General features: G+C 33.5%; 1 protein-coding gene across 1 annotated transcript; it reads right to left on the reverse strand.

The window, feature by feature from the left end:
• Nucleotides 1–11,653: 11,653 nt before the first annotated feature.
• On the reverse strand, nt 11,654–14,864 carry LOC127733627 (uncharacterized). Its single transcript, XM_052242946.1, has 3 exons — nt 14,795–14,864; nt 11,923–12,008; nt 11,654–11,832 (listed from the first exon to the last, which is right to left on the reverse strand). The coding sequence occupies exons 1-3, from the start codon at nt 14,862–14,864 to the stop codon at nt 11,740–11,742; spliced, it is 249 nt and encodes an 82-aa protein (XP_052098906.1). The 3' UTR covers nt 11,654–11,739.
• Nucleotides 14,865–23,432: the final 8,568 nt, after the last annotated feature.

Consider the following 23,432-nt stretch of genomic DNA (forward strand, 5'->3'; position numbering starts at 1 on the left):
ATCTCTGTGACATTTTACCACAAGGTTCCATATCACAAAGGGAATGCTGGGATTGATTTGGGGGGTACTTGCCTTAAAATTTTAGGAATTAGGGGCCAAAAAAGAAGCATTTTTCTAGTTTCATGACAATAACTTGTGTGTAAGTGTATGGATCTATCTGAAATTGTACTACAAGGTTCCATATCACAAAGGGAAAGCTGGGTTTGAGTTTGGGGGTAATTTCCCAAAACGTTTAGGAATAAGGGTCCGAAAAGGGGCCAAAAATAAGCATTTTTCTAGTTTCCAGACAATAACTTGTGTTCAAGTGTATGGATCTCTCTGAAATTGTACTGCAAGGTACCATACCACAAAGGGAAGGCTGGGATTGATTTTGGGGGTAATTGCCTCCAAATTTGAGGAATTAGGGGCCAAAAAGGGGCAAAAAACAAGCATTTTTCTAGTTTCAGGACAATAACTTGTGTGTAAGTGTATGGATCTTTATGAAATTGTACTACAAGGTTCCATATCACAAAGGGAAAGCTGAGTTTGAGTTTGGGGGTAATTGCCCTAAACGTTTAGGAATGTGGGGCCAAAAAGGGGCAAAAAACCAGCATTTTTCTAGTTTCCAGACAATAATTTATGTTCAAGTGTATGGATCTCTCTGAAATTGTACTGCAAGGTACCATACCACAATGGGAAGGCTGGGATTGAGTTTGGGGGTGATGAATCATAAGGGGGTTCAAAAAATTTGGGGGAGGGATTTTTTTTTCCTTTTTTTTTTCTTTAAAATTTTCCATTTTGAATTGGTTAGTCTGATTTATATATAAAAGCAAATAATAATGATATGGTTTGAATAGGTAAATTAAAATTTTTCAGGATCTTAGACCACATTCTGTGTCAGAAACCTATGCTGTGTCAAATATTTAATCACAATCGAAATTCAGTGCTGTATCAAGCTTGAATGTTGTGTCCATATTTGCCCCAACTGTTCAGGGTTCGACCTCTGCGGTCGTATCAAGCTGCGCCCAGCGGAGCATTTTATTGTGTGCTGTGATGGGTCCAGCCTTTTTCAATTGATTTTTGTACCCCCACTCTAAAAGGGGTGACTATATTCCAATCACCTTGTCTGTCCGTCTGTCCATTTATCCAAATAATATTTTCGTCACACTTTTATTTGCTTATTACAGCACTGTTTCATTTTAGGGGAGGTTTGAGCGCTAACAGCCATGTTTAACAAAGCCACATTCTTTAATGTGCCTGTCCAAAGTTAAGAGCCTGTAATTCAGTGGCTGATGTCTTCCTTGTTTGTTTCACATTTTCTCATGCCAGGCCTATATAGAATACTATACCATATGGGCTTTTGCTCATTGTTGAAGCCTGTATAGTGCCTTATACTTGTTTACATCCTCATCTTTGGGTCTAGTGAAAAGTTATCTCATTGGCAATTATACTACAAATCCTTATTTTTATGGTTCATTAATCAAGTGTCAAGTTTTTCTGTCCATCTCTTAGATACTATAGTTAATAGAACAACTGTATTTGTGTTGTGTAATGAATGTGTTCATGTCTTGTCTTACCATTGAATATTTTTTTATACGACTGCAAAATATTTGCGGTTGTATAATATCACATTGTCTGCGTCTTCATTGTCTGAAGACATTTGGTTTCCAGACAATAACTTGAGAATAAGTGTATGGATCCGTCCGTCGTCAACATGTCGGACATTAACTCAAAAAAGCTTTAACCAATACGCATGAAACTTTGGTGAATTGTTTATATCTATTGACGTGAGCTCTCTTTCGTTTTTTATAAATTTCAGATTTACCGTTTTTGAGTTTTGGGGTTTTATTCATTAAAAAAGGGGGGATTTTCCAGTTTTCCGACAACATTCAAGAATGCTTTCACCAACTTGCAAGAAATTTTGGTGAATTGTTTATATCTATTGACATGAGCTCCCTTTCGATTTTTATAAATTTTAGATTTTACGTTTCCGAGTTGCAGGGTTTCAAGTTTTCGGACAATAACTAAAAAATGCTTTCAGCAGTTCTCATGAAACTTTGGTGAATTGTTTATATCTGTTGATGTAAGCTCCCTTTAGAATTTTATAAATTTTAGATTTTACATTTCTGAGTTAAGGGGTTTTATTCATTAAAAAAGGGGGGATTTTCCAGTTTTTGGACAATCACTCAAAAATGCTTTCAGCCGTTCTCATGAAACTTTGGTGAATTATTTATAGCTATTGATGTAATCTCCCTATTGATTTTCATAAATTTCATTATGACATTGAGAAGAAATTGAACTTTATTTGTTTATAGTCTGACAACAGATTTACTAAGTATTGCGAAACAGCACAGTGTATTGCACAACAGCAAGGAATCTTTAATTGAATATAAATTCAATTCATATAACCAATTTCAAGTTCTTTGACTACATTTATTCAGAAACCTATAAAATGTCAAATATTTAATTACAATCCAAATGCAGACCTGTATCAAGCTTGAATATTGTGTCCATTTTTGCCCCAACTGTTCAGGGTTGGACCTCTGCGGGTGTATCCAGCTGCGCTCAGCGAAGCAGTTTATTGTAATTTCTTTTGTCATGGGAGACAAAAGGAAGCGCTGGTAAGCAACACATAAAACACACCGACCGCTGTTTATAATCTTTATTGAAAGAATTAAAACATTATATGAGACAAATATATTTTATTGAATTTAACACGAGACATATATTTCTTTGATTTAACACTGGCATATCGAGCATAGCTCTCCATCCTTTTTAGGAGGTTTCCTGTTCTGCTGATCGTGTTTTACTCTGTAATTTCAGATTTCGGATATCAACTGCATACCGTTTTCGCAATCTAAAAATTTGCATGGTAAGTAACCGAAATCCACTCTACTGCTGCCAATAAAGAATGGTTACTCCTCAAAACTTTATGGGAAGTGAATTTTTTTTTCTTGAAAATTCGGTTTGGTCAAAGCAATGACGTATAGGTTGCACTTGGTAAATACAGCTGTTTCACAAACCATGCCTCTTTTGGGGAGATATATAATATTCATAGATATTTTGTTTTGTTTACGTACTGGTTCCCAGATATGATTTCTATGTTTCATCTCATAGAGACATAACTTGGGAATGTTACCAGTATAAATAAACACGTCTACCTGGATGTTTTGAAAAAAAATTACAGTTTCTTAAACATGTCATTAAAGTCTAACATGTCTCACAAACGTGTTAACAAAAAGTCCCACATGTCTTTATGGGTCCTGAATAGGTCTCACAAACAGGTTAACACAAAGTCCCACATGTCTATATGGGTGATGTAAAGGTCTCACAGACAGGTTAACAAAAAGTCCAACGTCTATATGCGTGCTGTATAGGTCTCACAGACATGTTAACAAAAAGTCCCACATGTCTATATGGGTGCTGTATAGGTCTTACAAACTTGTAAACAAAAAGTCCCACATGTCTATATGGGTGCTGTATAGGTCTCACAAACAGGTTAACAAAAAGTCCCACATGTCTATATGGGTGTTGTATAGGTCTCACAAACAGGTTAACAAAAAATACCACATGTCTATATGGGTGTTGTATAGGTCTCACAAACAGGTTAACAAAAAGTCCCACATGTCTATATGGTGTTGTATTGGTCTCACAAACAGGTTAACAAAAAGTCCAACATGTCTATATGGGTGCTGTAAAGGTCTCACAGACAGGTTAACAAAAAGTCCCACATGTCTATATGGGTGTTGTATAGGTCTCACAAACAGGTTAACAAAAAGTACCACATGTCTATATGGGTGCTGTATTGGTCTCACAAACAGGTTAACAAAAAGTCCGACATGTCTATATGGGTGATGTATAGGTTTCACCAACTTGTTAACAAAAAGTCCGACATGTCTATATGGGTGCTGTATAGGTTTCACAAACAGGTTAACAGAAAGTCCCACATGTCTATATGGGTGTTGTATAGGTCTCACAAGCAGGTTAACAAAAAGAACCACATGTCTATATGGGTGCTGTATAGGTACCACAAACAGGTTAACAAAAATTCCCACATCTCTATATGGGTGCTGTAAAGGTCTCACAGACAGGTTAACAAAAAGTCCCACATGTCTATATGGGTGCTGAATAGGTACCACAAACAGGTTAACAAAATTTCCCACATCTCTATATGGGTGCTGTAAAGGTCTCACAGACAGATTAACAAAAAGTCCCACATGTCTATATTGGTGCTGTATAGGTCTCACAAACTTGTAAACAAAAAGTCCCACATGTCTATATCGGTGCTGTATAGGTCTCACAAACAGGTTAACAAAAAGTCCTACATGTCTATATGGGTGTTGTAAAGGTCTCACAAACAGGTTAACAAAAAGTCCCACATGTCTATATTGGTGCTGTATAGGTCTCACAAACTTGTAAACAAAAAGTCCCACATGTCTATATTGGTGCTGTATAGGTCTCACAAACAGGTTAACAAAAAGTCCTACATGTCTATATGGGTGTTGTAAAGGTCTCACAAACAGGTTAACAAAAAGTCCCACATGTCTATATGGGTGCTGTATAGGTCTCACAAACTTGTAAACAAAAAGTCCCACATGTCTATATGGGTGCTGTATAGGTCTCACAAACTTGTAAACAAAAAGTCCCACATGTCTATATGGGTGCTGTAAAGGTCTCAAAACAGGTTAACAAAAAGTCCCACATGTCTATAAGGGTGCTGTATAAGACTCACAGACGTGTTAACAAAAAGTCCCACATGTCTATATGGGTGCTGTATAGGTCTCACAAACGTGAAAACAAAAAGTCCCACATGTCTTTATGGGTGCTGTATAGGTCTCACAAACAGGTTAACAAAAAGTCCCACATGTCTATATGGGTGCTGTATAAGTCTCACAAACAGGTTAACAAAAAGTACCACATGTCTATATGGGTGCTGTATAGGTACCACAAACAGGTTAACAAAAATTCCCACATCTCTATATGGGTGCTGTAAAGGTCTCATAGACAGGTTAACAAAAAGTCCCACATGTTTATATGGGTGCTGTATAGGTCTCACAGACGTGTTAACAAAAAGTCCCACATGTCTACATTGGTGCTGTATAGGTCTCACAAACTTGTAAACAAAAAGTCCCACATGTCTATATGGGTGTTGTATAGGTCTCACAAACAGGTTAACAAAAAGTACCACATGTCTATATGGGTGCTGTATAGGTACCACAAACAGGTTAACAAAAGTCCCACATGTCTAAATGGGTGCTGTATAGGTCTCACAAATAGGTTAACAGAAAGTCCCACATGTCTTTATGGGTGCTGTATAGGTCTCACAAACAGGTTAACAAAAAGCCCTACATGTCTATATGGGTGCTGTATAGATCCCACAAACAGGTTAACAAAAAGTCCCACATGTCTATATTGGTGTTGTATTGGTCTCACAAACAGGTTAACAAAAAGTCCCACATGTCTATATTGGTGTTGTATTGGTCTCACAAACAGGTTAACAAAAAGTCCCACTATTTTGGTGCTCTATAATCCTAAATCTGATGAAAAGGTAACCACATTCCTACACCACGTCTACCTAGATGTTTTGAAAATTTTTTACAGTTTCTTAAACATGTGATTAAAGTCCGCCAACATGTCTATATGGGTTTGGTAAATGTCTTAGAAACAGGTTTTTAAAAAATCCCATGTGTTAATATTGGTGCTGTTTAAGTCTCACAAACAGTTTAGAAAAAAGTCCCATATGTGTATTAAGTCTCACAAACAGGTGGGTCAATATCCCTAATTCACCAAAAGATGAAAACATACAAATATGAATATGATTTTAATATTAGTCCGCCATACAGTTGTGGATGCTGCGATTCTAAAAATGAACACAATTGACCTAGGATAACTGTTTTAGAGAGCTGATGTGGTGTGAATAGAAGTATCAAAACATGAACCTGAATAAATGATCACATAAGTCATTATTTATTGAATCAAATAGTCAGAAATTTGGGATTATTTTGTGAATAGAGTGACATTTACATCTTTTAGGGTGGAGCACTTTACAGGGAAAACGCATCACACTTGCCACCCCATAACTTGTACCAGGCGTGTGAAAATGTCCGAGCTTTAAAATGAGCCACCATACATATGAGAGTTTACGATATGGACTGAGATTAATAACTAGAGGCTCTAAAGAGGCTATGTCGCTCACCTTGGTCTATGTGCATATCAAACAAAGGACACTCTCCAACATTGTAGACGAGAATAGACTTCATGACAAAAATCTCTATTTTGTTGATCTTGTATTAGTGATCTTTTAGTCTGTTAAGTTTCTCTCTATCTTCTTTAGTTTTTGCTCAAACACAAAAGAGGGTAAAAAAAAATCCTCATTTAAGGGCAACCACTCCTATGAAGAGTGACAGTCTACTAACTATATCGGCAAAATTTGACTTTTTAATAGATCTTGCCTTGCTCATCATTTTTGTAATTTAAAGTGTTTATTTATCTTTTATAATTTAAATCATATAAGGCATAATGGAAAAAAAATTTTCTCTCTAAATATCATAGTTTTCATAAAAAAAAAGGTAAAATTTGTCATTTATGGGCAATAACTCCTATAAGAATTTGTCTAACAGTTTTGACGTATATGGACAATTGGTAGAGCTCACTATTCACAACATTTTTGCTCCTTTCAGATTTTCTCTATTTATAACGGTTCAAAAAATAATAGACAAAACTTGTATTTTACCAGTATGTTCTATTTTTAGCCATGTCGGCCATGTTTGTTGGTAGGCTGGGTCATCGGACCATCATTTTTTAAACTATATACCCTAATGATGATTGTGGCCAAGTTTGGTTAAATTTGTCTCAGTAGTTTCAGAGGAGATTTTTGTAAAAGATTACAAAAATTTACAAAAATTGTTAAAAGGACCATTTCGGTCATGTTGACTTATTTGTAGATCTTACTTTGCTGTACAATATTGCTGTTTACAGTTTATCTCTATCTATAATAATATTGAAGATAATAACCAAAAACAGCAAAATTTTCTTAAAATTACCAATTCAAGGGCAGCAACCCAACAATGGGTTGTCTGATTTGTCTGAAAATTTCATGGCAATAGATCATGACCTGGTGAACAATTTCACCCCATGTCAGATTTGCTCTAAATGCTTTGGTTTCAGAGATATAAGCCAAAATCTACATTTTACCCCTATGTTCTATTTTTAGCCATAGGGCCATCTTGGTTGGTGGGCCGGGTCATTTTTAAAACTAGATACACCAATGATGATTGTGGCCAAGTTTGGTTAAATTTGGCCTATTAGTTTCAGAGGAGAAGATTTTTCTAAAAGTTAACAGACGATGACAAACGACAGACGCCAAGTCATGAGAAAAGCTCACTGAGCTAAAAAAGGCTACCATTACTGCCTACCTGAAATCAATTGATTATATTGACCCAGGTGACGAAAGTCTATATGGGTGCTGTAAAGGTCTTACAAACAGGTTAACAAAAAGTCACACAGATGGACGAACTGACAAATGAACGCACAGACCGAAAAAACATAATGCCCATAGAGTGAAAAAGAATGGCAGGACAGAGATTACAACTAAATAAAAATGCAGGACAAAATTTTTCATCCTAGCCCCCCCCCCCAAAAAAAAAATCAAATGGTAGCTACCTTAACACAAAGTCCCACATGTCTATATGGGTGCTGTATAAGTCTCACAAACAGGTTAACAAATAGTCGCACATGTCTATATGGTGTTGTATAGGTCTCACAAACAGGTTAACACAAAGTCCCACATGTCTATACGGGTGCTGTGTAGGTCTAACAAACAGGTTAACAAAAAGTCCCAATGTCTATATGGGTGATGAGTAGGTCTCACAAACAGGTTAACACAAAGTCCCACATGTCTATATGGGTGCTGTAAAGGTCTCACAGACAGGTTAGCAAAAAGTCTCACATGTCTATATGGGTGCTGTATAGGTCTCACAAAGGGGGTTAACAAAAAGTCCCACATGTCTATAATAGGTCTCACAAACAGGTTAACACAAAGTCCCACAGGTCTATATGGATGCTGTATAGGTCTCACAAACAGGTAAACAAAAAGTCCCACATGTCTATATCATATGGGTGCTGTATAACTCTAAATCTCATAAATAGTAAACCAAAGTCCCACACATCTACATGGGAGCTATACAAAATTTCAAAGTCTCACAAACAGATGAATTTAGTCACACATGTTTATATGGGTTCTATATAAATCTCAGTTTCACAAATAGGTGAAATTCATGTTTTCCTGGGTTATCACACCTCAATTCGATTTTAAAGGATTAAACGGCTCATTGAAGATAAATATTAGTGAGCAATGATGTTTTAACTAAGCAGGTGAAATTGTAACCAATTGATATTTCTTTAAAATTTGAGTTCTTAAATGCCTGTGTCACTCACCTTAGTCAATGTGCAATATGGTCACAATGGACATTCCATATGGTATACTAGAATACATAATTTTTGTTTATAGTTTTCCCCAAAAAACACACTTCAGTAGAATAAGTCTAGTAGAAAAAGTTAAAGAACTCTGCAAGATTAAAAAACCAGTATCTTATGGATATTTTTTACTAAGATAAATGGTTCTTCTTCAATGGACTGTGTATTATTGATTGTTATAATATCTTTTCATTGAAAATGTAACATCATAAAATAAGAATCAATAAAATAAACAATAGTAAAAGTGTTCTTCAGATTTATTCAAGTTACCATTAGTACTATCATGTTATAGTTAAAACAAGTCTTATAATAAAATATGTTTATCCAATAAAAGAAAACAACTTGCACCAGATGCAGTGGCGGATCCCGGGGGGGGGGGGGGGGGGGGGGGGGGGGGGGGGGGGGGGATTCCGGGGGTTGGAACACCCCTTTTTTTTTGACGATCAATGCATTTGAATGGGGACATATAGTTGGAACCCCCCCTTTATCCTGGGTTGGGAAACCCCCATTTTAAAAATGGCTGGATCCGCCCCTGAGATGTGTACAAGCCCAGTTTAAACTGACATATTTTTGATAATTAATGGCTTTCACAGTAAACATTTATCTTATTTTTATACAATGACTACTGCAAGAGGTCACTATTAGGTAATGCCACAAGTCATTATTATTAACAATTTCAATTTTGTCTGATGAACTGTATGAAATGAGGGGTGAAAGACAGAATTGATTTATAATGTGATTTTTTTTATTTTTGAACAATATTTTCTGAACCACAGACTTTATCAAATATATATGTGTATGTATATGCATCAAATTCTGAAACAGCTGTCAGATTAAATGCTTCAATGAAATAGGTATGAACAAATTAACAGAAAATAAATCACTTATATTTTTTTAACAAAATGCTGGAAACCTCTATTTGATTTGTTATGAACAAAAATAACAAAAATCATCCACTGAATATATATGGACTTATCATTTCCACACCATTTCACCTTATCTCATTGGTGGATTTGTCTAAAGTAATAGACAGTATGTGGCCTTTGAATGCCAAACAAAAAACATATTTACAGTTTATCTTGGCCTCAACCCATTACATGCCAAATGTAATGACAACAAATGATATAAGTAATACAATGAAATCTGTTTAAATCCAAACACAGTATAAACAAGTAACCTGTCTAAACCAAACATCTAGCGAAGCCCCTTCGTATAAGTTGATATCTAATTGGAACCATGTGTAGTCTGAACACATTCATAAACCAACCATCTTATTGCTTATAGTTCAGTCTAGACACATCTCACTGTAGTATGAACATCCCCCATTTAGTTCTTTACCTAAATGATAAAAGGTATTCATTGAATAAAAGTTCATAACAAAATACCTTTTTTTCAAACCGATTTCCTCAACCATTCAGAAGTTTTGTCCAACAAATGTATTTGGCAATTTTCTAAATTTCAAAAGGGACATAACTAACAAAAGATAACAGTGAATATCCTGAGATTTTAACTTGATTGGGTTTAGTAGTCTAATATTTCAATTAATTTGCATGATGCAGTTACAAATTACTTACTGGAACTTTGGGAAGGTCACACAAAATCTTAATGACCCTATAATGCCTTTCACACATAAAAATGTTGTAATCATAACAAGTTTAATTAACAACTACCATCAAAAACTCAAAAAAATATTACACATTTTTGAGGATTGCAGATAAAAATAAACAAGATTCCCATTAAATCTTTAATTTCCTCATGAGCAAAACTATTATTACCTCATTGCCCCAATTTTTTTCCTCAGACCTATAACAGAAAGTCTAAATAGCTAATGTAATCTTAACCTTTGACCCATTAATCTCAAATTCAATTTATTTCATCCTTTTCTAAAGCATTAATCACAAATAATGTTAAAGGGATAGTAGCTACGATTTTGACAAAATTATAACAAATTAAGTTTTAAAGCTGCTTAAATCAAAGATATGTGCTTAAAATTCACAATAAGATAACTGGAATGTTTACATAAACTACAGAAGTGTTAATGATTCATAATTAATATGGTGTTGTGTGCCTATTCATCTCATTAACTATGCATCAGGTTTACTTCCCAAACTTGGCCAACACAGTGAGTGAAATGACCCAGATATATATAGATATAAACAGGTGCGTTTTGTTTTCTTACGTATTTGACAATTTCTTTAAATTAAACGTACATATTTGACCCCATTTATCAAATTATGTAAACATAACAAAATATAACAAAAGCCTGCATACTATTCGAAAAAGGTTCTCAAACAATGGCGAAAAACAGTTGTTTTTACATTTGTATGACAAAACAATGCCGATAATATATACACGTGTTTGTGAATTGAATCGGGGCCACCATGAAGGATACACCTGAAGAATCATGATTATTAAATTGTAAGAAGTTGATTTCTAACTTCTAAGTTGGGAGATCACTGTCCGTATATTTATAAACATATTTTGGACAATAAGGATTTGAACACGTCGTGATTTGTTTTCATGTGATCTGGAATAATTTAGAAATGTAAACATTTTGCAAACCACCGTATTGTTGGCTACTTCTGTGGGACTTTGCCTGCGTGACAGGTAATTTAAGTGATTATAATGACTGATCTCATCGCCTTTATTTAACTGCAATTTACAATAACTTGTCTGCACCTCTTTTATGTTCCTTTTTCTCGCAAAAACTGTCAATACACGTTTCTTTCCCGCGATAACATTCCTGTGTTTGACATTTTCTCTTTGAGGGAAAACGTCCGATTGTGCATTTAGGACTGCCGAGTTCAGGTCAACATAGGTCATATGATTAAGGGTTGGCTTAACATCTAATAATTGTCTGGTGGACAAAAATTAAATTCAGGTGTAAAACTGTAAAATGCATCTAAATGCTAAATGGAAAGTAAACAGTGATGGTTTTATTTATACTTATTTGACTTTTTGTACAAAACACTGCATTTAGATTAAAAAAATAATTTTAATGAAAATCGTAGCTCTACTATTCATTTAAGCTGAGATACAAGTTCATCTAACTCATCTAACACTTCCCAATGCAGTGTTTCACAAGCAGTGTATAACATCAAAATATATTATTAAAGTAAAGTGTTGTATAATAGTATGATACATTTTTATAGTAATCAAACAGACTATATTACTTTTTTTTGTTCATGTTTGAGATTTTTTTTTGATGATTGTGTGCCAATATCTCTGGCCTAATGATCCTTTTTTTCTTTTTACTTTTGTTAATAGCTTTAATGACTTCTTTTTTTAAGGGCATGTCTTAAAAGTCCTCAGGTTATCAGGAAAATAATCCTCTATTTCTTTTATTTCATTCTTTTGCCAGCGAACTCTGGTGGTTTTTGTTTTAGCGGCAGGTTAATCATCATCCTCTATATCATCAATTTCATCTAGATCTGATAGTCTGTCAATTTCTATATCCTTGCCACATACATTGTCTGATATCTCACAAACTGGTAAATCATCTGGGTTTGCATCATTTTCATCGCTCTCTTTTCTTATCTCTTCCATTAATAAATCTACAAAAAATATACAATATATATTTTACTGCTGGAAGCTTTCCTTTTTTTACTTCAAATTCAAGGTTTATGTACCCTTCTATAGGCCTGTGTATCTATAAATTTTTAAAGTGTGATAATATCAAAATAGAACAAAATACTGGTTAAAAGTGGGTGCCATTTTGTGCATATAACATAAGGAAATGTCATCCACAGCAATAATATTAAAATATTTCATTGCATTTGATAGAAAATGAGGATTTTTGTGGCCAAAATAGCTGATTAATTTTTAAAAACGTGCAGACTTTATTATAGGGATTTTTGTTATAACATTGTAAACATAGATTTCTCACTCCTTTGTCCATCATGTTCTGGTAATGATTTCCATAAAAAATATTTTTAATAAAGATGATAGAGAAAACAAGTACAAATATAGACAAATTTATAAACATCTTCTAGGGTGCGCTCTACTTTAGTGACCCAATCTATGTTTTTTGGGGTACTAAACATTGTAAATTTTTTTGCAAATCTTTTTGTAAACAATAAACACTAGCACACCATGGACAAAGAAGTGAGTTGTTTCAAGAAGTCAATTGGTCATGTGACTAATTTGTAAATCTTCCTGCTTACAATTTGCTGTTTACAGATTATCTCTATCTATAATAGTATTTAAGATATTAACCAATAACAACATAGCTTTGGTTGAACAGTTCATGAATTATCACACAGACACGACTTATTACGACATTTTTCAATCTTTCAAGGACCATAACTCCTGAACCGTGAAAGTGAAAATCGTCAATATCGAACTTGACCTCCATTTTGTCATCAGTAACAACATATTAAAATTTGAAAAATTTTTGTTGAACGGTTTATGAGTAAATGCACAGAAACTGTTTGACAGCCGGCCGCCAGCAGTGCATCACCAAATTAATAACTAATTTATGTCTGAATCTGGTTAAAGACTGGAAATCCCTTCAAATTTTCAATTCAGGGGCAGCAACCAAACAACCCAACAATAGGTTGTTTGATTTGTTTGAAAATTTGTGGGAAGATAGATCTAAACAAAATGAACACTTTTACCATTTGTGATCAGTTCACCTTTCCAAGTTAAGTTTTATTGATCTTTATTACTATCAACCAATAACCTGCATTATACCCTTTTGGGTTTTTGATTCAGCCATGCTGGATCTATGTTCTTACTCTGGATTTTGGAGACAGTGCAAAATTCTAAGTTGAAGACATGCAATGGAAATAATTATGTGTTTCTATGACTTGCGGAAACTTTATACACCATTTCAATCATCAACTGCCAACTTTTAATATGTTATTTGTCCTTAAATTAAGAAAAGGTTGGGTGAACAACTTCTTTATTTTAGATATACACTTGCATATAGTTCCTTTGTAAATCAAAATTTATATTAAATTGTCATTTATTAATTAATGTGGAAAATGTGATTTGTCAAATTTAAGCAGTTGATAGTTGATAAGAATAATGAAAGTGTTTTATCATTATCTTATGTTCCTGTAAGCCATTGAATTAAATTTGGTTCAAGATGTGTATTGATATCAGAGTTGATTCCCACACTTTTTTGAAATGCTATTATTCCCATTCTTGCATTAGGCAAATGAGATTATTGATACAATACCAGTATGATGGACAGCTGCCACGATTTTCAAACAACTACACTCAAAGGTGTAAGTATTAATTGGATTAAACTCCAAATGCAGTCTTAATTGACCACAGTTATATTAATATATCATGACAGTTGATAATCATACTGGTATTGAGGTCAAGAATTTTTGTATTCAATTTTTTATACATCTAACTGCACACAAAATCTTGACCTCAATAGTTGTAAAATCAGTGTCATCTGACATGAGTAAGTAATTAAGGTCTATTTAAGTTACAATTATCAGTAATTTGGTTGAAGCAATAAACACAATTGCATAACTCTTACCTGAGCATTTTCTGCAATAAATGTATTTGTACATTCCCCATTATATTGCTATTCAACAGTAATTGAAATTATTTCAGCATTTGGTATTTGTACATGTATATTTGAATACAGGAAATGTTTTTTTTTCCTTAATGAAGAATGTCAACACCAATTTAGATAAAAGTTCGATATTTATATTTGTTGTTGTTGAGAAAGTGCATTTTTAATGCCTCTTTCTGGAAATTATTAAGCCAATTATTATTAATGGCGTATAAAAAACATGCTACACAATTGAAGATTTCCCTCAACATTCTTGTCAAAATCATTGAATTTCAAATGTTTCTAAAAAAAAAGATGTAAACAAAAAAATTTGACAGTTTCTTTAATTGAAATACCAAAATAATTTGCATCAATATTGCAAATTCTCCATCTTTTAATAATTTGGCAATAGAATAGAAATTTTACAGTGAGATTATGGAAATGAAGGTAACAATATAATTATTGAAGGTATGGTCAGAACAAATGTCAGACTAGCTACAAAATTGGCTGAGTCACAACATCCATGATGCTTTGATTTTAGCATAGCAGCCATGTAGGTTGATGATCCAGATCATTAGATTTTTTTTCAAAGTATCCTTATGATGACTATGGCTAATTTTGATTCAATTTGGCCCAGTATTTTCAGAGTAGAACATTTTTGTAAAAGTTGATGAGAACAAGGGATGACAGATATGAAAGACAACAGAAGACAAAGACACAGTGATGAGAATAGCTCACATGACCCTTAAGCTAAAAAATAGTTAAATGTTTGGACTACAAGTTTTGTAATTTAATTTGATTCAGTCTCATAAACTACTTTTTATTTACCATTCAATTCAGTATCTTGTAAGGATTTCCCATTTAATTTTCTTATTAGATTCAAATCTTGAACAAGCATAAGCTTTGCTATTTTTACTCTTTCTATAAAGCCGGATCTTTGGCGATAGTCACACACAGTGAGAGATATACAGATTTAGTGTGACCTAAATGGTCATAAGCCCATCAGTATTCTGTGTCGTTTAAGTTCAGGACCTGAAAAATGTAAAAACAGTAAGTTATTTTGGATTTTTACAGGTTTTTCCAATATTGTGCTCTACTACACTACTATCCCAGGTAAGCGGAAATTGAGCAGTTGCAAAAATGTTAAATCCTGTCACATTCTCTAGTCAGGAGCTTGTAATTCAAAGACTGTTATTGATTGCTGCCTAACATTTTTGTTTGCTTTTCGTAAATTGTTCTGTACATAAATCAGACTTTTTTTCTTGTATGAATTTTACATTTTGTCATGTCGTTGCCTTATATAGATTGAAAAATAAATAGTATGGGTAATGCTCCTTGTGAAGACTGTACAGTGATTACTTGTTTCTTGGATCTGGTTGTTCTGTTCAGAAAAAGTAATGAATAGGGGTTTCATTATATAACCCAGGGTTCAACTTCTTTTTACCCTTGGTCAGGTAACCAGTTGTTAAAATGCTATGAATATTATTTGTTTCAAAGTTAAGAAGTACATTGTTTCAATTCTTCCTTCAGCTTTACATAGCACAATGTGATTAGCATGCAATCACTTGTAAATTTAAAAAAACAAAACTTTCCAGTTATTAATATAAATAAGATGTGGTATGAGTACCAATGAGACAACTCTTCATCCAAGTCACAATGTATTAAAAGTTAACAATTATAGGTCAAAGTATGGCCTTCAACACAGAACCTTGGCTCACACCGCACAGCAAGCTATAAAGGGCCCCAAAATGACTAGTGTAAAACAATTCAAACAGAAAAACCAACGGTCTAATCTATGTATACAAAACGAGAAACACCTATGAACCACACCAACAATCGACAACAGGCTCCTTACTTAGGACAGGTCCATATCAAATGCAACGAGACAGTAGTGTAACATTACAACATAAAAAGACACACTATAGAATATTTATTGAAAATGGCTAAACTTGATTAAAAAGACACGATTTAAACAAAAACAAGTAAACATACACTGAACAAATAAGTTTGATCAATGACACAATATAAATACAATATTGAAACACAGGTGCCTATATAACATAGACATTACAGGTAGTAATAAAAGAGATGCAGGAACAGTGTCAAGTTCATTTATTAGTACAATTATAACACAGTCATGACAGGAAGTATCTTTTTGTTGTGAGAAAAATTCGTAAGGGTTCCGCGGAACCCAGTGTCTCGCCTACTTTTTCTGTTAATCGCTGGCTCAACAAAAATGAGGAAGTAAATCAATAAAAAATATTCCTCTTGATACTATCTTTTGATTGTAAGAAGCTTCTGTCCAAGTTTGGTAAAAATCCAGGATAGTTTATGAATCTAATAAATGTTTAAAAACTTTAACTGCAGACTGAATGTAATGTTAACTGGAAGAAAACAAAATTTCCTTCTAGATACTAGCATTTGATCATAAACAAGCTTCTGTTAAAGTTTGGTACAAATCCAAAATAGTATATTAAGAAAGTTATTAAAATTTTAAAAACTGTAACCACAGAGTGAATGTGTTGTTTCCTGACAGAAAATCTAAGTCCATTTAAAAGTAAAATACGGAAAAAATGGATTTATTATTTTACAAAATTTCCTTCTAGATACTAGTTTTTGATCATAAACAAGCTTCTGTCCAAGTTTGGTACAAATCCAAAATAGTATAAGAAAGTTATAAAAACTTTAAAAACTTTAACCAAAGAGTGAAAGTGTTGTTTCCTGGCAGAAAATCTAAGTCCATTTGAAAGTAAAATACACAAAAAATGGATTTATTATTTTACAAAATTTCCTTCTAGATACTATCTTATGATCATAAACAAGCTTCTGTCCAAGTTTGGTAGAAACCCAGGATAATTTAAGAAAGTTATTAAAATTTTAAAAACTTTAACCACAGAGTGAATGTAATATTTCCTGGCAGAAAAACTAAGTCCATTTATAAGCAAAATACGGAAAAAATGGAATTTTATTTTTACAAAATTTACTTCTGGATACTATCTTATGATCATAAACAAGCTTCTGTCCAAGTTTGGTAGAAATCCAGGATAGTTTAAGAAAGTTATTAAAATTTCAAAAACTTTAACCACAGAGTGAATATTTGTGGACGCCACCGCCGACAACGACGACGACGACGCTGACGGAATGTAGGATCGCTATGTCTCGCTTTTTCGACTAAAGTCAAAGGCTCGAAAAAATCATTAATTGTTGTTTTCTTCTTGATAAGAAATAAAATTTCTTAATAAAATATGTTAAGATTCGTTTTACTTTTTAAATATTCTGTAGAAGAATTTATTGTTTGATAAAATGCTCCCCTAGGGCACAAATTGAAACTACACCAGAGGTTGGATCCTGAACAGTTGGGGCAAGTATGGACACAACATTTAAGCTTGATACAGCTCCGAATTTGGATAGTGATTTAATATTCGACACAGCAAACATTCAGGTTTTAGATACAGAATGAATGCGGTCAAAGACCTTAAAAATTTGTAATTGGAAATTTACATATTATGATAATAATAATAATAATAATAATAATCTTTATTTCAAGAGGGTATGCTCAATTAGTACAAACACTATTCTCCCTTGAGGCCCTCACACTCCACTCACAATAAATCACACAATTTCATCATAACAAAGATAAACATAAGAAAACATAATCAAAATTGATACATAATCATTTAAATAATTCCAGGATTTTCAAGTAAAAACTTAAAGCAGTTTGTTTTAAAAGTATTTATGTTTGACATGTGTCTTAGTGCTTCTGGTAGTTTATTCCATAAAGTTGGGCCAGAATATGAAAAAGATCTTCTAAATGTGTTTGTTCTTGCCTTTGGTATATTAAGTAATTGGGTAGTATTTGATCTAAGTTGCATTCCATTTTTATTTGTAACATAGGAGATTTTGTAAGACAAATATTCTGGGACAGATCCATATAAACATTTATGAACATATAAGGCCTTGTGGTAAATTACACGATCAGTAAATCGAAGCCATGATAACTTTTTAAACATTGTATTAGATGGGGTATCATAAGGAAGTTCAAGAATAATTCTAGCTGCTCGTTTTTGAAGTTTATCTAATCTATTTGTATTTTGGTCACTGGTGTTTCCCCAAATTGTACAACAGTAATCCAAAATAGGGAGAATATAACCATTAAAGTATAACTTTCGTGTTTCCAGGGGGAGGGATTTCTTTATCCTAGACAAAAGATTTAGCCTGGTACTGATTTTTGTGCACAAAGTGTCAATTTGGGCTGTCCACTCAAGATTTTCATCAATAAAAACCCCTAGGAGCTTTTCGCCATTAACATCTCTTATGTGGGAGTTACCAACAGTCAAATTAAGAACATGGTCTGTTTTTGCTAGTTTCTGTCTAGAACCAATAACCATAGATGTAGTTTTTGTTGGATTTATATACATCTTATTTCCCTTGCACCATTCTTCAATTCTGTCTAAATCATTTGTAATGCTGTCCTGGATGGTATTGAGACTACGACCTGTGCAGTGAATGGTAGTATCATCTGCATAGAGGTCTGCTTGAGATGAGGTTATATGAAGGGGCAAATCATTAATGAACAATAAAAATAAAAGGGGGCCTAATATGGAGCCCTGAGGTACTCCAGATTTTATTTCTAGTGCCTTTGACTTGATTGTCCCATTTTCAACTTGTTGGAATCTATGAGATAGATATGATTTAAACCAGTTACATGATAAATTTGAAATTTTGTAGCACTGCAGTTTTTGAAGAAGGATAATGTGATCTACCAGATCAAATGCTTTTTTAAAATCTAGGAAGATAATACCTATAATTTCTCCATCATCAATGGCTTTCAACCACTGATCAATAAGTTTTAGTAAAGCAGTGTGATAAGAGTGGTGGCTTCTAAATCCAGACTGACTTGCATGAAGGAGCTTATATTTTAATAGGTATCGGTATAGGTGTTTGCAGACATGCTTTTCAAAAATCTTTGAAAGAGTAGGCAAAATAGATATTGGTCTATAGTTGTCGACAGTATCTTTAGGACCCTTTTTATGACTTGGCATGACACGGGCATTTTTAAGCTCAGAAGGGAATATACCAGCAGTGATACTCCTATTTATAATATAAGCTATTGACGGTGAAATAACTTCTGATGATAGTTTAAGTATGCGAGGACTGATCTGATCAATGCCTGTAGCTTTTGCAACATTTAAATTGCTAAGGCAGTCCTTGACTTCTGCAACTGTAATTAAGGGGATGTAAAACTCCTGTGTCTGATGCAATATCCAAATCTAAATATGTGGTTAGATTAAGCATATACAAATAAACCATAAATTCATTTTTTGATGAAATCAAACACAAAGTTTAATGTTGGACCCCCATTTGGACCAACTTGAAAACTGGGCCAAAAATCAAATATGTAAATACATGTTTAGATTCAGAATATTAAAGAATCTCAAAAATTTATTTTTTGTTTATATCAAACAAAGTTTAATTTAAGACACTTTGGACATCAATATGGACCAATTCAAAACAGGGGACATATTTTAAATCCAAATACATGGTTAGATTCTGCATATCAAAGAACCCCAAGAAATTATTTTTTGTTGAAATCCCAAAGCAAGATAAATATCTATAATTGTTTCAATCCATTCAGTGGTTCTCTAGAAGAAGTTAAGAATTGAAAAGTTAATGGACAAAGACGACTGACGATATGTGATGATAATAGCTCACTTGTCTATTTTGGTCAAATGCGCTAATAATGTAGAAATGAGGCATGCATTTATGGTGAAATTGACCAACCTGTGAGAGTGTTACTGTATATTTTCGGAGGGCCACACTAGTAATTTGTTCTGGCCTTATTAAATGGCATTCATCACAAAGTGTCTTCAATGAATCATAAGATCTTGTGCTGTTCACACTACAAGAAAAAAAAAATTTAAGGGGGTACAGAACACCTAAGAAAGTATACTCTTAAAAAATTAGCTGAAAGTTTTAATCACATAATATAGATAAGGCCACGTTTTTTTATTTTGTTGGTTTACGGATATTTCCTGTAAAAAAAAGTCAGGTCAGTCAGTCGAGAGAAACAAAAAACAAGAGGCTCTCAAGAGCCTGAATCGCTCACCTGTTATTCTTTTTGCTTAAATCTTTCATCAATGATTATTTTTGCTTTTTACCCATATGTTCCATTTTAGCCATAGTGTCTATGTTTCTTGACGTACAAGGAAATGAAATACAAAATTTATACTAGATTCATTTGAGAAGATTTTTAAAGTTAAAAAACATAAAACAACTTGTGTAAAATTGTCCTTAAAGGGCAATAACTCCTTAAGGGGTCGATTGACAATTTTGGTCATATAAACTTATTTGTAGATCTTACTTTGCTGAACATTTTTGCTGTTTACAGTTTATCTTTATCTTCAATAATATTCAAGATAATAACCAAAAACTGCAAAATTTCCTTAAAACAACCAATTTAGTGGCAGCAACCCAACAATGGGTTGTTCGGTGTGTCTGAAAATTTCAGGGCTGATAGATCTTGACCTTTTGAACAGTTATACCTCATGTCAGATTTGCTCTAAATGCTTTAGTTTCTGAGATATAAGCCAAAAACTGCATATGACCCCTATGTTCTATTTTTAGCCATGGCGGCCATGTTTGTTGATGGATCAAAATTTCGGATACAATTCATAAACTAGATTCCTAAAGGAACATTCATTCAAAGTTAAGAAGTATAAGGCACAATAGTTTCAGAGGAGAAGATTTTTAAATGTTAGCAAACTTGATGAACACATTGCGAAAAATTGTCTTTAAAGGGCAATAACTCCTTAAGGGGTCAATTGACAAATTTGGTTATTTAACTTTTCTGTAGATCTTACTTTGCTGAACATTATTGCTGTTTACAGTTTATATCTATCTATAGTAATTTTCAAGATAATAACAAAAAACTGCAAAATTTCCTCAAAACTACCAATTTAGTGGCAGCAACCCAACAATGGGTTGTTCGATTTGTCTGAAAATTTCAGGGCTGATTGATCTCGACCAATTAATCAATTTTACCCATGTCAGATTTGCTCTAAATGCTTTAGTTTCTGAGATATAAGCCAAAAACTGCATTTGACCCTATGTTCTATTTTTAGCCATGGCGGCCATGTTTGTCGATGGATTAAAACTTCGGATACAATTTATAAACTAGATATCCTAAGGAACATTTAGATGAAGTTTGAAGGTATTTGGCCTAGTAGTTTCAGAGGAGAAGATTTTTAAATGTTAGAAAACTTGATGAACAAATTGGGTAAAATTGTCTTTAAAGGGCAATAACTCCTTAAGGGGTCAATTGACAATTTTGGTCATACAAACTTTTTTTGTAGATCTTACTTTGCTGAACATTATTGATGTTTACAGTTTACAGTTTATATCTATCTTTAATAATATTCAAGATAAAAACAAAAAAACTGCAAAATTTCCTTAAAACTACCAATTTAGTGGCAGCAACCCAACAATGAGTTGTTCGATTCGTCTGAAAATTTCAGGGCTGATAGATCTTGACCAATTGAACAATTTTATCCCATGTCAGATTTGCTCTAAAAGCTTTAGTTTTTGAGATATAAGCAAAAAACTGCATTTGACCCCTATGTTCTATTTTTAGCCATTGGGGCCATGTTTGTCGATGGATCAAAACTTTGGATACAATTTATAAACTAGATACCCTAAGGAACATTTAGTTAAAGTTTGAAGGTATTTGGCCCAGTAGTTTCAGAGGAGAAGATTTTTGAAATAGTTTACGACGACAACAGACGACGACGGACGCCAAGTGATGGCATAAGCTCACATGGGGCCCTTTGGGCCGCAGTGAGCTAAAAAGAACATTTGGAGTGAACAATTTACAATTAATCCAAACTTAAATTTTACCAATTATTTTATAATTCAAATCAGCTAAGTCCTTGTGTTGATGTTCTAAGGAATTAATCTGAGAGGTCATCTCTGTGTTAAATAAGATTGAGTGCACACAATCTTGCCATTGAAAAAGGGTGACATTAAGGTTTACCTACCGATGAAAGAGTTTGTAATGTATGTGTGAGGTAGAAGATGAGAATCACTTTTTAATTAAGTGTGAAAAATATGATGACTTTAGATTTTTATAATATTATCTCAAATATAATCCCTACAACTCATAATGGGAATCTGGTTAATATGAAATGTTGCATTAATAGCAACTCTTTAAAAGTCCTGAAAGTGACTAGTGCTTATATAACTAAAATGTCTAGATCATAGAAATAAGATTTTGTCTTTCTAACAATAACATATTATTTCATTATGATGTTTCCATTGTAATAATGTACTGTAATATGGGTCTTTGCCAATTATTGTTATTGTGTTTGTGCCAATAAAATATTTATATATTTATTTGTATTTCTATGATTCCTTTAAAAGGGTCACATGTCCAAATGCATTTTCAAAAGTGACCTGAAAACCACAGATACTAATGAAATTTTTCACAGCAATTTATAGAATATCTAACCTCTCCAATCCATCCAAACAAAGGCAATAATTTAATTGTTCACTTTGAGGAGGGGCAACTAAAATCATCTATATTTCATGTATTTACTTCAAAGTTTCAATATTTCATTTCTAAACTAACCTTTTGAGGGAAAAGCCATTTTGCATCCCATAACCTGCTTTTTCTCTAATGTCTGAATCAGACAAGTAATCTAGAGTGCTTTTTACATCTGTTGGAATTATCACAGGTACAGGACGACTTCTCTGTAATAAAAATATACAAACATGCCTTTAGTTTTAAACAAGCTATTTATCCAGTTATATGTCATACTAAGGCTATGTGATTTCAGTCAAAGAAACATAAAAATGGGTTAAAGTCTCAATTTGCAGGGTTGTTTATATGATGTTTGAATTAGAATGTTGATTGAAAACTGTATAAGGTGATTATTTACAAAAAAAATATTACTCTGTTTTTAAATTTTCTGGAAAATAACAGAGTATTACAGTTCCAAATTCCAGAAAAGAATGATAAGAATTCTTCAAACTATTAACAATAATAGCAGGTAAACAACTTCAACATATGCACAATCTTTCTGTCAAGTTTCAAGGATCTGGGTGTAAAACCATAGGCGGATCCAGGGGGGGCCCTGGGGGGGCCCGGGCCCCCCCCTTTTGTGGGAAAAATTTGGTTGATTATATAGGGAATCACTGAAGCATGACTGGAGCGGGCCCCCCCTTAGGTCAGTCAGCGGGCCCCCCCCCCTTATGAAAAGTTCTGGATCCGCCACTGAAAACAGTAGAAGGGGTGGATTACACAATATATTACGGATTACAAATGTGTCGAGTTTTGTGATTGGATAAAAACACAGAGATGTCAGAATATATTCAGGAAACTGCCGGATATATACGAGGTGTTTTTTAATCCCAATTGGAACCTCAACAACGTCATCATAACGAACGTTACTATGTGACGTAGTCTTATGCT

The sequence above is a fragment of the Mytilus californianus genome, unplaced genomic scaffold (genome assembly GCF_021869535.1).
Source record: "Mytilus californianus isolate M0D057914Y unplaced genomic scaffold, xbMytCali1.0.p SCAF_3, whole genome shotgun sequence".
In the NCBI taxonomy this organism is placed as follows: Eukaryota; Metazoa; Mollusca; class Bivalvia; order Mytilida; family Mytilidae; genus Mytilus; species Mytilus californianus.